General features: G+C 27.3%; 5 protein-coding genes across 6 annotated transcripts; 1 reads left to right on the forward strand and 4 right to left on the reverse strand.

Moving 5' to 3' along the window:
• Positions 1–872: 872 nt before the first annotated feature.
• Positions 873–3,593, reverse strand: LOC132918683 (probable protein BRICK1). Of its 2 annotated transcripts, XM_060980098.1 has the most exons (4): positions 3,171–3,593; positions 2,958–3,077; positions 1,130–1,212; positions 873–1,063 (listed from the first exon to the last, which is right to left on the reverse strand). In XM_060980098.1, the coding sequence occupies exons 2-4, from the start codon at positions 3,073–3,075 to the stop codon at positions 1,037–1,039; spliced, it is 228 nt and encodes a 75-aa protein (XP_060836081.1). In that variant the 5' UTR covers positions 3,076–3,077; positions 3,171–3,593; the 3' UTR covers positions 873–1,036. The 2 variants fall into 2 exon arrangements, with proteins under 2 accessions (XP_060836081.1, XP_060836080.1); XM_060980097.1 differs by having other exon boundaries at positions 2,958–3,586.
• On the reverse strand, positions 1,229–2,950 carry LOC132918678 (polyglutamylase complex subunit TTLL1-like). The gene has a single exon (XM_060980086.1). The coding sequence runs from the start codon at positions 2,700–2,702 to the stop codon at positions 1,485–1,487; it is 1,218 nt and encodes a 405-aa protein (XP_060836069.1). The 5' UTR covers positions 2,703–2,950; the 3' UTR covers positions 1,229–1,484.
• Positions 3,594–4,520: 927 nt separating the features above from the next.
• On the forward strand, positions 4,521–8,825 carry LOC132918682 (GTPase HRas). The gene is made up of 7 exons (XM_060980095.1): positions 4,521–5,276; positions 6,300–6,348; positions 6,442–6,470; positions 6,617–6,701; positions 6,765–6,907; positions 7,118–7,278; positions 7,339–8,825. Exons 1-7 carry the CDS (start codon positions 5,246–5,248, stop codon positions 7,408–7,410), a joined length of 570 nt encoding a protein of 189 aa, XP_060836078.1. The 5' UTR covers positions 4,521–5,245; the 3' UTR covers positions 7,411–8,825.
• A 1,051-nt stretch (positions 8,826–9,876) lies between these two features.
• On the reverse strand, positions 9,877–16,906 carry LOC132918677 (glucosidase 2 subunit beta-like). Its single transcript, XM_060980085.1, has 9 exons — positions 16,618–16,906; positions 15,417–15,629; positions 14,643–14,818; positions 12,105–12,283; positions 11,959–12,037; positions 11,570–11,828; positions 10,860–11,050; positions 10,618–10,767; positions 9,877–10,445 (listed from the first exon to the last, which is right to left on the reverse strand). The coding sequence occupies exons 1-9, from the start codon at positions 16,730–16,732 to the stop codon at positions 10,299–10,301; spliced, it is 1,509 nt and encodes a 502-aa protein (XP_060836068.1). The 5' UTR covers positions 16,733–16,906; the 3' UTR covers positions 9,877–10,298.
• Positions 12,311–14,565, reverse strand: LOC132918684 (uncharacterized). The gene is made up of 2 exons (XM_060980099.1): positions 13,807–14,565; positions 12,311–13,735 (listed from the first exon to the last, which is right to left on the reverse strand). Exons 1-2 carry the CDS (start codon positions 14,204–14,206, stop codon positions 13,365–13,367), a joined length of 771 nt encoding a protein of 256 aa, XP_060836082.1. The 5' UTR covers positions 14,207–14,565; the 3' UTR covers positions 12,311–13,364.
• Positions 16,907–17,320: the final 414 nt, after the last annotated feature.

Genomic DNA, 17,320 nt, shown 5'->3' on the forward strand with positions numbered 1-17,320 from the left:
AGGTTTGAAAATAGTATATATCCAAATTTGGATACCATAACTAATCATAAAATTAAAGTGTTATTTGTAGAGAATTATTTTATAGATGAATTAAACAGATATGTTTTAACACGGAATGTGTTATGAAATTTTCATTTTTAGCGATATTTTTTTCATCAAGATGAATATCTATATATTTAATTGAGTTATTTATGGGGATTATTTTATTATTAAATGTTATTGGAGGACTGACTTTTGGACTTACAGCAAAACTTAAGTGTGTAGATTTATTTTTATTCTCCATTATTTGGATTAAATTTATAAGTTAATTTAAGTGAGTTTTAATATTATTAATACGCCAATTTTATAGGTGGCAAAGTTTAGTGTTTTCAGGATGGTCTTAAGGGCCGTAACTAAAGAAGAAGAATACGGCAATTTTAATATATAGACTAGAAAAACTCATACAGGCGTTATTTGAATAAATTACTATATTGGTAAGACTGAAGAATGGGGTATGTCAATAGTAAAAAGATACTGTGTTGGAATGATAATGATATATTGTTAAGACTTTTTAAAATATATATAACATACAACTTTAACCCTTTGATTAGTATAGATATATATAACGTTATTCATAGGATATGATAGTTTGATATATATATAGTGATTACTGATTTTACATTGATATAATATATAAAGATTATAAATATGTGTGGTAATCTGTGAATTGAAGTCCTCCCTCTCAAATATAAAATAAATGTGATGTTATTGTTTTAAATAAATTAAAAACAAATTATTTAATTTCTTTAAAATAAATTCACTCTGTGAAAGTTATAGTTAAAAATAATTAACTCATTAAAGAGTTAATAATAAACATTAGACCAAAAACAATGTCCTAGTAATTAAAAGTTTAATATCTTAAATTATACAATATTATAAACATATAAAATAAATTTGACGTGATTAAAAAATATAAATTACTTAAGACTAGTAAAATAACACTACTTTGGGAAATTTAAATTAAGTCCACAAGTATTACCAACTTGTTCAGCAATGCTCATGAAAGAGTTTCTCCTTTAGTAACCTAAAAGATAAAATATTTTTATTTTAATAACTTGATACACATTAATACAAATATAAAATTTTTTACCCGTGCTTCTAAATATTCAATTCTTCTTTCTAGTGTAGTTAATTTTTCATTTAAAATAGCTAATCTGGATCGACATGACATATCTGTAAAAAAAAAATAAATTAATCAATAGATTTCACAATAAAAACTTCCTAGTTAACATTTATGAAATAAGTATAATTTTATGAATCACTAATTTACAAACAAATTACAAATTAGGTAGGTAAACTAGGTATCTTAATACTTAATAAACTTATCAAATCCTGATAAATATTAATATATTGAGTACAATTATTGTTATATTTATAAAAAAGATTTTTAATGTTTAAATTAATTACACATTATTTATCTCACGCACTAATTAATTTTCCAATGTCTAGGTCTTTCGCTTTAATCTATCTTTTAGATCAATTTTATTTGAAGGTCCAGGTTTATCTTTTGCTGCTAACTCTTCATCAATTAATAGCTCAAAATTTCCCATTGCCTCTCGAGATGGACATTTATTCCAACGTACATCAGGAATTCCACTGGGTGGTAAAACTACACTTAACATATTGTCAATCAATTGATACTTTAATATACGGTCATTTGCTGTAGTAGATGTTAGTGAAGGAGATGCATTTACCTCGATTAGCCAAGGTTTTAAATTATCATCAATTATAATATCATAACCATAACATTCAAAACAATGTCTATCATTAGCCATTATATAACTCACTGACTTTAAAGAATGAACTATCAACCAAACAATATTATCAAAAAGTTCTTCAGTTACAGTTTTTCCTCTTGTGCTTTCTAAAAATAATCTCAAATTTTGAATGCTTAATTTACCGCCATGTATACCGTTGTATTCATCCCCTTGTTTTTGTATGGAGACATTAGTCAAATGGATTAATACATTTTCTATATCAGCAACACTTGTATTATATTTGACAGTACAGAATCGACAAAAGCCTGACTTAAATAGGTATGCTTTTAATGGACGAAAAGATGTGACTAAAACATACAAACGAAGATCAAACTTTTTACCACCAATAAGTAATGGATTATCAATATATTTAGAAATAACATATGATTCCTTTATGGTAGATGTATTGAAATTATTATTTTTGGCTTCTCTAGACCATTTCTTCAATTTTGATAATTTATTAATAAGGAATATTCCTGTTCCTTGAGATTTTCCGACTGGTTTCATAATCCATGTACTTGGGCCAACCTTGCGGTATTCTTCTACAAACAAATTATAGTCTGCTGGTAACACAAATGTTACTGGAATAAAATCTAAATATAAGTATTTTCCATCCAAACGCTTGGCTAATGGACTTCCCTCTCTTTCGAGTTCACGTCTATAACGTTTAATATTTTTAATCAACATATCTTTACGACTGAGTTCATAATGATTAGGAAAATGATTGATCATTTGGTTGTCATGCATTCTATAGCCACTGTCAATACTAAATAGACTACGACATGTTTGTATACCAGCCCAGTAAAAGTTCCAATCATCATCGGGGCCAACATGTACCCAGCCTCTTTTCTCAAAATTACTTAATACAACTGACCTGTCCACATCTGTACAATATGTTATTTTCATTATGATAAAAAACAAGTGTTGAAGAAAGGGTTTAATTAAAAACTATAAGATTACAGGTTAAAAACTTAAATGTAGATTGATCAAACAATGTTATAAATAGATGTGTCCATGGTAACAAAAATTATACTTAAGTATTTTAGTCGTTTTAGAGCTTACTTAAGTATGATTAAAATATGGAATAAAGAGTGTATGTTAAGATGAATACATACCACGATTTATCATGGGACTACAATCAAAATAATGTTATGTGCTTACCAAATGAATTGAGAAAATCTGTAATTTTTTTTATGCTGCCAGTGATCACCTCAATGTATTCGCGGTTCGCCCAGTCTTGTTGTATTTGTTTTTGAACGCCTTCTTTAGGTCCTCCCATGGCTACGGAATATACGTGAACGACAAAATGTATAAGATAAACACTAGTCGCTAGTCAGTCACTGATGAGTAACAACAGTAATAATAATTATTCACCGACTGTGGAGTGTGGTTCAAGAAAACTGGACTAGACACAAGTAACAACTGACGGCGATGATACTATTGTAGTGAACTAGACACTAATTAATAATAATGTCGAACTAATAAGGGTAACGCCAAATGGATCCGGAATGTGATCTAATCTCTAATCTATGATTCCGATTTCCAGTAGTTAGTTAGTATTTAGTAGTCAGTGCTCAATGTTCATAGAATAAAGATAGTGTTGGCCGGTAAGTCCTGGTGGTGAGTGGGCGGGCTTACTCGTAGTGCATAGATAAAGGATATTTTCTTTATCAATAGTGGCAAAGACGTAATATAGATATCTATATTATGTCTGTGTATGGTGCAGTGTGCAATATGAAAAAAATACTGTAGTTGTTTATCACATTCCACGGACTAAGATATTATATATAGAGATATGTGATATTGTTCTGTGGTGTACTGGTGTCACATTCTAAGATCACAATGATCACATTATTATTTATCAACGACCAAGGCCATAGGAATATAGGATTATTAGGATTATATGGCGTAGTGTAAATCACACATAGGATCTATAGTCGTACAGTAAATTATGACGTAATAGATTGATTCTATGAAATCTATTTTGTCACCGTTTACTTGTGTAAATATATATTTGTTTCACATGAGTAATGAGTTGTATTTCAAATTGAATTTATTCTAACGCCCTTAATTCCATAAAAACATCATTCTATTATTACTCGTTTTAAAAAAAAAATCCTTTTATTAAACATTTTTTCCAGGAAACTTTTTTTGTACAAATGTTAAAATGTTATGTAGAATTATAGACCTATGGGCTATGTATACTGTATAGCTCTACGGGTCGGTGTCCAAAGCCCAATGTGTTATCATTGACAAATTGAGTCATTGTCTTCGGCGGGGGAGAAAACTGAAAAGTACGTTATCGGCGCAATAATATTATCTATTCTGTTTTAGTGTTATCACACGACGGAACGTCGTCGCCAGTCGCCAGTGTGACACGAACGGCAATCAGGTACGATCGCAAACGTTTCTCACGGATTTTTGCTCGATCACCACCGCCCACCGGTACCCGTCGATTAATTTCCAATTTCCATTACATAGTGGCGAGTACCTACGATAATAATATCGTAAATTTAATTTATATTGTTAATAACATATAAATAAATATTACAAATTATAAGAAATATATATAAAACAAGTAACCACCACCGAGTATAGTCTCGGCCCGAACGGATAACAAGTAAATTGTAGAAACTATTTTTCTATTTATGGGCTTGCAAATTCGTGGTTGCAATATTGAATAAAAGTCAGTGTTTTTTTTTTTTCAAAATTCGACGATTTCGATTTTCCGTAATGATATCACGTCCGTCCGAATAAGTCGAACAACGGAATAAAACAATTTTAAATCTGAAAACGAACCGGCTACACCTACAACTGCTGCGGCCTAACGGCTACCGGTGCTCACCGAACAGCGGATAGTGGATACCCATTGCGGTTGCACGACGATATTTTTTATAATATATTATTATTATGATTACGAGTTATGACATTACGTTATCAATGACGAAGACTACGAAGTGCGAGTAACGAGTTACGACGGACGACGACGACGACTGCGACGCGCGCGCCGAGGAACGTACATAGCGGACAGTTGGACAGGCTGCGTGCGCCGTACAAAAGATGGCTGTGCTGTAAACAAAAAATAAATAAATAAATGTCACGCCCCTTTTAGAGAATAATAATAAAAAAAAAAAAAGAAAAGAAAGAAGGAAAAAACCAAAACACCTTTTTTTCCGTCTTCGCTAATCGGTGCACATTACGGTCGGGGTGTGTTTCGCGTATTTTTTCCGCGATATTGTCGTTACCCGTGATTATTGTCATCGCCTCCGCGGTCCAAGTCGACGCCGTCGTCAAGCCGAACGCCGCCGACCGGTGTGTTGCACCGCACGGGACCAGTGACCACCGACCACAACGCCGTACAAGAGCGCCCTTTGTTTTGCTGTGCTGTTGACTGACCAGACGACGACGACGACGACGACAACACCGAACGCCGATTAAAAAATTAAATAATGACTGAATACAAACTGGTCGTCGTCGGTGGTAAGTAGTAGTTGTTGCACTACCCACGGACGTATAGCGATTGTGTGTGAGCACCTCCAAAGGCCATAAGCCACCGGCAATCGTCACAAATCCCGACAGAGTATAGATATATTGTAAGGTCCGAGTGTTAGATCCCCGTACCCAGCATCCATCGAAATCATACGATTTGCCCGTGTCGATGGTTATCGGCTAGCGTTTCGTTGACCCTCTACGAACGCGTTATTGGCTGTGGATCGGTTATACCTAGTACCTATGTGTGTTGGTCGTGCTGATTTCTAGATATCAGAAGCTTCCTCTCAACAAGTTCAGGCTTTTTTTCTCTATAAATTGGTAATTGCCCTGTACAATTTGATCAGCACACTCGTTCCAGTTCACTCATATATTGCCCAAACTAGTTCATCATCCACTCATATTGTATGCTATTTGATGGTCTATATCTGGGGATCATCTCCCTGAATCTTACTCTTGACGTTGGTTAGACAAAGATTTGAAAAATGTTCTTGATTCTCCTCAGGTCTATAAAGTTTATTTTTGCATTACTTATTGTATATTCTTCTGTCTTATCAATTTCACTTAATACATTTTCATTACATTCCATTAAGAGTTATTTTTTGATTTAGGTCAGTATTAATATATGATTATTCATTTAAAACTATTTCCATTCTTAAAGTTTCATCATCAAATTATAATTCAATTTTTACTTTGGCACACTATTATTCATTGTAGACAGTTGTAGTTATTGGTTAGATTTATTACTCTTTATTATCGTTTAAAGTGTATGAATATTTGTAAAATGTGAAATAATTTATAGTCATTATTTACGAATACATACTAAACTTTGTAAACTATATTTTTGCCAGTTTCATAACTTATGTCTAGTTCATTTTTCCGTATGTCTATTTACTAGTTCTATATTTTACAAAACTATTAAATTAAATAATTATTGCTACTATGTTGTCCTTAGCAGCTATTTATATATTATGTTATATTATTCTTAATGCATTTCTTGACTTTGTTTTGCAGCTGGCGGCGTCGGTAAAAGTGCCTTAACAATACAGTTAATACAGAACCAGTATGTTTTAATTTCTTCAATAACTAGTTTAAACATTTTACTATTACTTAAGTTTAAAGTTAGCTTATATGTATTATTTTTTTTTTTTTACAGTTTTGTGGACGAGTATGATCCAACGATTGGTTAGTTTTATATTAATTTTTATTTTATTTAATCAAACTTAAATAGGTAATTACCTATTTATTTTGTTGATTACTTTTTGGATGATACATTTTATGTACTTAATGGAATCATCATTTATATTAATAATTTTGCTGTGAATTTTCAGAGGATTCTTATCGTAAACAAGTAGTAATTGATGGAGAAACGTGTCTACTCGATATTTTAGACACAGCGGGTCAAGAAGAATATAGGTGAGTTTATATTTTATGTAACTTTCGAATGCAAAAAGTTAATAATATATATATTTTATATAGTGCTATGCGTGATCAATATATGAGAACCGGTGAAGGTTTTCTTCTTGTATTTGCTATTAATAATACCAAATCATTTGAAGATATCAGTAATTACAGGGAACAGATAAAACGAGTAAAAGATGCAGAGGATGTCCCTATGGTTTGTAAGTATCAAAGTTAATATTATATGAACTTTTATTATAATAATAAATTAATAATACTTTTGTAATCTTGTTTATTTGTCAAAATATTTAAACTTATTTTTTGAAGTACCATTACAATTATCCATTCAGATATTTAAATTTTTATAAATTATAAATTGTTTGAAATGTCGATTTATTAATTACTTACATTAAATTAAATTTACTTTTCAGTGGTAGGAAATAAGTGTGATCTACAAAGTAGAGCGATAGATGTTAAAGCAGCATCTGATTTAGCTAAACAATATGGTGTACCATTTATTGAAACATCTGCTAAAACGAGACAAGGAGTCGATGAAGCATTTTACACTTTGGTCAGAGAAATTAGGAAAGATGTAAGTAGTCATTTAATAGTGTGTATATATTAGTATTATAATTATTTATTAATCTTATAGAAAGAACAAAGGTTGCGAGAAAAACGTAAAGCAAAACCAAGAAGGAAACGCAAGCACTGTTACCTCTTTTGAATATAAGTGAAACAAATGGAATTTTTTTATTTAAATTAAAAAAAGGACCTAACAAGAGTGTCCTCGTCATATTTTAATTAATGTAAACACACTTTAGGCTCAGGGAAGTGTGTTTTCATCATTTATAATATTGTTCAGTTAAAAGCATGTATTGAATATATTTATTTGAATGATAAACAAAAAACAAATAACTTTTGGAATCCCGATCAATAGAAATTTATGTTCAAAGAAAGAACATTATACAGAGGACCCCTTTAACAAGTTGACATCTTGTTTTGAGATCCGATTTTAATATTGCTATTTTTATCGTCTTATTATTAATAAAAATTTAAAAAATATATATTTATAGTGTTATTCGATTATCTAAAATATTTTCCTGCCCCATTTATTTTTCTCAAAATCGTGCTTCCAGTATTCATAGGAGCTATTGATTTGTGCATAGGCTTTACTACAATTTTTTTTTTCAATAGGTACATGATTTTATTGTTTAACATCAATAAACAATACTATTGATCATATCTTTTGAACAGTTCACTGGTTCAACTACTTTTTTTCTTTTTCATTTTACTTAAATCATAGTATAAAAGCAACGAAATGCAATACTTTAATTATTTCTAGTTAAATGTACAACATTAATTTAAATTAAAAATACGTTTGGTCAATATAAAACTATGTTATAATTCCTGTTCAAATTACTTTTACTTATTTTATTAGAAGATTTCTATTTCCACTCTGCCTTGTGATCAGATGTAGCATATGTATATTTTATTAATAATTGTTTTTTTTTTTTTTTTTATACATATATATATTTATGATAAAATATATGTTTGACCTGATCAGAAGGTGCAGATGACTTACAGGGATTATAAGTAGGACATCCGTGCCAAAACTATACTCACTATTCAAGTATTTATTTCTTAAGTCTTATTTTTTATACACGCCTAATATTAAATATTCATTATGATTGTAGTTGTTTCAATTTTATTATTTATTATTATTATTATTATTATTTTTTTTTTAATGATAATTTTTTTTAGTTAAATTGTTTAAAATACAGGACTAATACTTAGTGAAAGAGACCTTTGGCCTTTGGGGATAATTTTATTATTGCGAAAGAACAAAAAAAATATACTATAATTAAGTTTACTATTTCAACAAAGGCCTCATTGGACATTTATAATACTCATAATTTGACTACGTTATATATATTGTAATTTAACGAGCTTTTCATGTCGAAGTTCATGTTCGATCGAGATGTTAAGAAAATCATTTTTTATTAGTATTTTTATTTAATTTTTTTAATTTTTGTGATCATTATATTAGGATACAATCAGCATGTTATTACCAAAACTTATTATAATATAATGCTATCTGATAATATATTTAAAAAAATGTGAATTTTGATTCCTTTAAAATGTGTGATTAATGAATTAATATCTTATAACCTTGATTTCTAATTTATTACTGCATTTATATGAAGTTATTAAAATAGTATTAACACTAGGAAATGTTCACTATAAATATTAGTTAACAAATCTTTAGTATATTTTAATTTCAATACTATACTTAGTTACATTGTTTCACTATCTATATATGGTTTAAAACTTTATATCAAAGTGAATTTATGTTGATTGATGGTAATAAGTAATACTATTAAAACTCAACTATTTTTCACTACATTTTAATGGCTTCATATAAATAAATATTATGTATATTAAGTCCCTTTCATTGATAATTTATTTGAAAATTATTAGTTATTTCCAGGTTGCATTGGTGTAATGCATGTAAGTAACATTACAATTAAACACATTGTTTGAAATCAATAGATAACTCTATAGACATAAATTGCACATAATAATATGAGCAATTGTTATAAAAACTGACATTTAGAAGTAAATCAATGTACATAAATACTATGCAAACTACTTACTATATGTCTTGTTTAAACTTTAAATACACACAACTTTTTGTAATCAAGAGATATTCCAAGTACTTTGCTCAATAATACTGGTTTTTTTTTTTTATATGAAATAAAGTTATTCTATTTTATTAATGAGTAAAGGTTTAGGTGATTCTTAGTTATGTTGTACATTGGCTATACAAGCATTAAAATCAATGTATTTTAACGACCATAAGTAACTTCAGGAAACACATGCCTCTTTGAATAGTTGCATTTTTGTCATTTTTTTTTTTGTGAAAAAGCTTTATTCAATTATTCAGATAACATTGGATTTCAATTTTGAATAGTGACAAAAACTATAAAGATTTTAAGTACTCAAAAATGTGTAAATACTTAGATGTTTGTTACCATTTCTGAAAAATACAACCTGTATAAAATCTTAGTCTTTGCGACAAGACATGTTATCTCGTCCTCCAACACTCTTAACATATTTATAATTAATTTTTGAAGCTATTAATAATAGAATAACAATAGAGTTACATAAAAAAGGAATATAATTAACTCAATTAATTTAATTAATTATTTTATTTTATCAACAAAGGGGTAACATGGTTTGGTACAATGGTGGCCAACATGAAAATGTTGCGGACCACATAAATACAAATGTTTAGTATACATTTTATATAATTCGATAATTTTTTATTAATGAATATTAAAATGTTTTTAATTCATAATAATAGGTCAACTTTGATTTTATAAGTAAGATGTGAACAGCATCTGACAATGACTAGAACTGCAAGCTGGCCACCCCTGGTGTAGTATATTATGATATTAATTCATGTATTTATAGTACTTATAATACTACCTATTATGTACATTATTTTATAAACGTGTTTATAAATTTTATATTTATGAGGAATAAAAAAAAACACTTGTTTACCATACATTGTTAAACACAATGGTTTAAGTAAAGTATTTAAATTGACAGTTATAATTCTTCTCGTTCAGGTTTTCTTAAGTACTTAGTATCTTGTATCACACATACTGAGGGTAATTCAAATTCCATTATGTATTCACATCGATTAAGCTCCGACACTGATATGAATTTGGGTTTTAAGCCACAACTCAAGTGAACCTGTTTTTAAAATTACAATATGAGATTAATACCAATATCACACTATTATAATAGTATAGATAATACTATTTGATGCAAAAAGTGTTGTAATATTAATTGTAGCTTGTACACAAAACACAGTTATACAATAATTGTCCAATATTCATACATGTAACATGTGACAAAAACTTACATAAGCAAACCTTTGATAATGATTCAAACAGTATTGTCCTCTATCATATAGCATGGTGTGATATTGAGGTTCATCATCGATAAAGTTTGTCCAATCTTTCCAGACACCCAAGTTTACTTCTGGTCCTCCCTTTATTGGCTTTTGTGTTATCTATAACAAATAAACTCAATACAATCCACTTAATATACTACCTATTACATTACATGCAATTCAAATGTATGCATAAAAATATTTTGTCTTACCTTTTCAAATAGGCATAATGTATAGATGTATTCATCATTACTCAGTTCATAGCACTGTCCGTCCAAAGCCGCAAATTCGTTTTCAGGACCAAAATTTTTACTTAATGATGTTTTTAAATCATTTACTTCATTTTGAAGATCTTTTACTATTCTGTCAGCATCTTCAAATAGTTCATGAGCTTTTTTTGATTCTAAAATAAAAATTTGTACAAAATGTATCACATAAATTACATTTCATTAACATTGGGCAAGTCAATTGCATCCCCAATTTTTTATTTGTGGTCTGTGGCCGCCAATGTCATTGGAAAATTAATTGACAATAAAATCATTTTTTTTTTGAACTAGGTACTTGCATAATATTTTATTCAATATTTTTGGCCTGGTTGATACTTAATATTTGGCATGCTTGATCTACAGTTTACACTGATTACTATACTATAATTTTTGATTATACTTAATTTTTATGTAAAACAAATAAATTGTTTTATAATTTAATTTATATTATTTTATAACCTAAGATTCAAACTATTAAACTGTAGTCAATTTTGAACTATTTTAACCTAAGATTTTTCCAAATTATCCTCCTAATGAGTAACAAAGGAACAGAAATTGCCTGGATCATACATTTTATACATTTAGTTTCTGAAATATTTTGTATTGATTAATTGTATGAAAATTTATTTAGAAATTGTATAGATAAAATAAATTACCATCAATTATGATTTTGGTTTTTTCAGTATATAATAATTTATTAATTCTTACAGCTTCAATATCTTCAATATTATATTTTTCAGTTTCATTCTCGGAATTATAATTAAAATCTTGATTTAGAAATTCCTTTTTGGTATATTTTTTATCTAGATGTTGTTTTTCATCAAAAGATTTTGTAAAAATTAACAGGCTTACACGATTCCAGCCATTTGACATAAAATCTTTTACGTCAAATTCCTTTTTATTTTCCATAAAATACTATATAAATATAATAAATATTTTAAATGAAGCAAAGATCATTTAATTCAATAGCTAAATAATTAAAGTACTAGATATATTTTAATTTTATTGATATGTTATTAATTATTAATTTATATACTAAACTTACATTAATTTCATCTTGTGAAACTAATCCATCTTTATTTTGATCAAAAATACTGTGAGCTATTACTTCTTCCACTTCAATTCTAAATAACATTTTTTTATCATGAATTTTCTATATAATTTTGATTTTTAGTGTTAAAATAATTATACTTATTGTTTTTGTTAGTATCAATTTCATTAAATATTTTGATAGCTTTATTTTGTTGATTTGATTTTTCCTCCTCTATTGCTCTCTCTTCCTTTTCTTTAGCTATTTCTTTGTCATAAAATAAACTACTTCTATTAAATTTAGCATCTTTTATTTTGGCAAGTAGGTGAATAATTTTATTCTAAAGAATAAAACAAAATTGAAAATATTTATAAAATATGTTTTATATATATTAGTAAATTATTAACTTTTAACTAGCCACTAGCCCCATTGGGTCTTTATAATATTACACAAGTGAAATAAAAAAATTATGATATGAATTTATTATTGGTTGATAAATTTACTCCAAAATTTGGTAAATATCATAAAGTTAGGAATCTCAAGAAATTCAAACTACAAGTTATAATATGATCCGACTTCATTGTCTATAACTATTTTCAGGAGACTAGTTAAATGTTAAATAAGTTTTCAAAAAGTTTATTATGATTATTTTGTTATTATTGATAAAAATAAAAATTATCAACTTGATATGAAGATGTATCATTTTAATATAAGATTATTTATATATTAATGATTAATCTAACAATATTTTGACATTATTGCTCAATTTCTATTCTAATTGATGAATAATGTGGATTGAGACCAGGTTTATTTGCTGTCATAAACCTTATTACTTTTAATAATTTTATTTTAGAAGCCATAATGTAATTTTTACTTCTTTTACAAAGATTTCAATTAAGATTAATAATTGACTTCTTTTTCGAAGAAATAATTAATAAATCGAGTTTTGGGAAACCAAATTTGTCTTCTCAATGTCAAATCATGATTGTTGGATAAAAAAAAAATGAGTGAAAATTTATGATTTTAAGTCTATGATTTTAACTATAACCTCTGGTAACATCAAAGATACTTTTCTACTTTAGTTTTTGTACTGTTTATTAATAGTATCAAATACTAAATTGCAACCTCCTCGCCTTTGTAAATGACTTAAAAATGTTCTGCTCGATTACTTTTATCTTTCACAGTAATGTACTTATTACAATGTAAGTTCAATAACCTTGTCACAACTTTAACTCAATTGGACTATAACTTAATGTAGATAAATGTTGCTTAGTTGCATCAATATTTTACTATTTTACATGCTCTCTGTTTCTCCTATGTTGTCTCTAGACACATAGGGCCTGGCTTGTTATTAATTATTTAATAAAATAAAATTTAAAATGTCATAACTTAAATGTGTTAAAATATTTATTAAACCATTTTCAATCACAACACTCTTTGATACATAAATCATCATTTGATGAAAATGTAACTTTTTTAGTATATGTTCCTGGTTCACTATAGTAATAATTGTACATAGTTTGATAGTCTATTGGTTTTTTTGTTTGACAATTGTAACTAGTTTTTATAGTTGAATTATTTGAATTATTAATCCAATATTTATAAGATAAATTATTTGTTGTCATTGTTTCCATTTTTCTTGTTGGGGTAATGTAAGTACTTTTAGGTTTGAAAGTGTCAATATTCCTTTTTTCTATTTTAGAATTGTTATATGACGTTTGATATGTTGTTGGCAGAACTTCAGTTGGGGTATTTAATTTAAAAATATTACAAGATTTTTCATAGTGTCTACCTATATATTCAAATTGTTATATTTAGGATTATTATTGTCAATAACTTATAAAACTATATTATGGACTTTACTTTGTGGGGTAATATTCTTTCTTTGGAAATCAATTTGTTTAGTAGTATTTAAGTTTATTGGACCACGTCCAATTAAATCATAACAGTCTCTTGGTTTTTTAATAAGCAACTTATCTGATAATATCAATTTTTTGTAACTGGACTGTTGAATTGTTTCTGATGGATATTGAAAACCAAATTTTAAATTATCTCCAAAGCAGTTACTTTTTGAAGATGAATCAATCTTAATTAATTCATTAATAGGTTGGTTTTTATAAGACAACTTTTGTTCGGTTTTGTACTGCATAGGAATATCTGAACGAATATAAGTTCCATATTTTGCACAAGATTTACTTCTTGGGGGTTGTATATAAACATTAATGTGATTACAATTTTGATTTTTACAATCACAATTGTTCATAATGTATACAAGTTTTCTAAGTTGTGATGAATTAAAAATTAAAAATCTGTTGCTAAGTTATTTCTACACTTAAATAATTATAGTTTGTACTGTTTGTAGGTACTAGGTACCTATACCAACCTGTAACTGATAATTAATAAGGCTATTTGGTTATTATTTTTTGTATAATATATAATAGGGGACTAAATATTATGTTTTAAATGGGATTGTCTTAAATTAAATATTAAAACTATAATTGTAAATAATTTTGAAATAATAACATGTTATTTAATATTTTGATAGGCAGGTAACATATGAGTTATAAGAATCATGAGTTTGTAATTAATGTTTAATGTTTTAATTTTTTAAATGAGGATGGGTAGAACTGTGAACGTAAAGGAAACTATGCATTTATATTTGTTCCAATGTGTATAATATAATACATAAAATATCTGACCTGTTTCTGTGATAGAAGGTATTTGCCTTTATTTATAAGTTGTGATCTTATTTTAAATCCAAGAGCATACAAATTATGTATTCTATTTTCTTCACTTTTAGATGCATGACTAAGATCTTCACATGTGTTTTCACAAGCATCTGTATTAGCCCATTCATCAGACCCATCACAACAATCTGTTTAAATGTAACATACATTAAAATGATAATATTATTCTTAAATTATAGGTGTTATGGTAAATAAAAAGTAAATAAGATAAAACAAACTAATATAAATTTATTTAAGTTCAAATAATAGTTTACTCGGATTGTAATTGCCTGTAATAGGGAAGTACCTGCATATACTTTAAAGTATCTGGTATGATTATATTCCTGGACTAGAGCTTTTATTGATCAATAATATCATTATACTGATTAGATGTTTAATAATTATTTAGTTTAATTTTAAATAGCAATAAGATAACATTTGTATTTTTAAATACAATTTTAAAGAACAAAAGTTTAAATCAGTCATTATATTTATTTTATAGGTATTAATATTTTATATAATATTAATACTTTAAAGCAACTTAACTATAAAAAAATAATTATTAAATTGAATATAACAGAGTACTTATTACTTAGACATTATCATATAAATAATGTATATATTAAGCAAATATAAAAATTTAAAAAATTTAAATTTGTATTTGTTTTTCTATTTTTAGAATTAGAATCATTGGGATTATATATATATTCTGTATATAATATTATATTACGTGCTTAAATGTTATACCACAAATTCCATCATTCACGCGTGATGACGGCACAACAAGAGGAAAATGTCCTTTATTTGTACAGTAAAATGTGCCATTTGGACATGCCGAGGTACCTGGTTCATCACTTGCGTCAATACAATCACAATAATCATCATTAATATATGAGTAAGGAATAGTAAAATTGCCATCCAAACATGAGAAGTCCTTGCCATAAGCATATAGTTTGGCTCCTAAAACACAATGTCAAAATGATCATGAGAAAATTATGATTAAATACGGTATATTATTACAATTTAAAATAATGAAATGAATTAATATTGACTATTTTTCAGTTTTTCAAATTATCTAGGCATGTCATTTTGACATATGAAAATAAAAATTAGTTTAGAAAAATCAATGTTAATTTTAAAATTTTGTTGCAATAACAAGAAGAACTGTTGTACTAAATTTCTATGATTTACAATAATATCTATTAGCTATTTACAAAATTATTATTTTATTTTACTTATATTTAATATATATTATATATTATACAATATTTGTGTTAGGTTAATTTGAAATAAATATATTTAATGATAAATATATCCAAACCTAGATTAAAACCATATTAATCATAAAATATTTTCCCATATTATATTAAAAAAGAATGAAATTAATTATCAAAAACTTGCTTGTTGCAACTTTAAATAATGAAAGATACTTTTTATTTTAAGGAAAATGAAGACAAAGTCAGTGATGGAATGAAATTTTTTTTCTACGAAGCAATTACCTCAAATAAGTATCCGCACACCAATTTTTCTCACATTTTAAATGATTTCTTAATAATATAACGTAGGATGCCTAATATTTATTTAGGTATAGTTGGTATGTCATAAGGTGTGATTATGGGAGTATAAGTTATAGACTAATCTAGCTGTCTAGGTCCTGGAGACTGAAATAATTGGGATACGGACCCCCATTTTTTCATGAAGCAGCCATCTCATAAAAATAGCTAGGTATTCACGCCGCCACTGCACTGGACAGTGGACAAAGGTATCAAAGGCTGTAGTAAACATTATAAATATCACACACATAAAAAATGCTACATTTTATAAATGATATAAAATATAGAATATACCTATTTAAAATTCATTTTATTTTCTAAATAAGCACCAATTATAATTGATGTCTATTATACATTATTCAACATTGTATGGAATATCAACTGGTTAAACTTACTTTCTATTGGGATCCCTTTTATGATTTCAAAGTTCCCAACAGAACATTTCGTCAAAATTATTGAATGAAGTATAAGATTAATTATTAGAACAATGTCTACATAGTATAATTCCATTTTAATATGATTTGTTCATTAAAAAATAAATAAAAATAAAAATAATCATAAATTATTTTCTAAATAGCAGACAGCAGCTCCAATCTTCATAGATAGTAGATTTGGTGCTTATCACATGTCTATAACAGACGTAATCAAAAACATTAAATACAGAGGAATGAGGAAGGACGCCGAACACAGCCGCCGGAAGTATTGTTGTACGCCGGATTGCCGATCGGAGTGAAAAAAATATATGATCAGAATTTAACGTATCCACCAGAATGCGCTCCAAAAAGTAGTGATAATTTTTAAATGTAGCTACATTTTGATCTCGCATTTGATTTCTATTATTATAATCTAAGTGGTTTAGTGGTGAGACTAATCACTAATGAAGTACCTAATGAATAATTATGATAAGACGATAGATTTTCCCAAAGGAAAATAGATGGAATGGTTGACTCTTTAAAATATACATGACATCTAGATTAGGATATATCATTAAAAATTATTTATTTGTAAAATTTTTAAATTTTTTAGAGTCTAAGCGGACCGATGAATGCTGTGTTGATTTTACAATGATCAATGATAATATATTAATATGTGATCTTT

This window comes from Rhopalosiphum padi, chromosome 1, assembly GCF_020882245.1.
Source record: "Rhopalosiphum padi isolate XX-2018 chromosome 1, ASM2088224v1, whole genome shotgun sequence".
NCBI classification, from domain to species: Eukaryota; Metazoa; Arthropoda; class Insecta; order Hemiptera; family Aphididae; genus Rhopalosiphum; species Rhopalosiphum padi.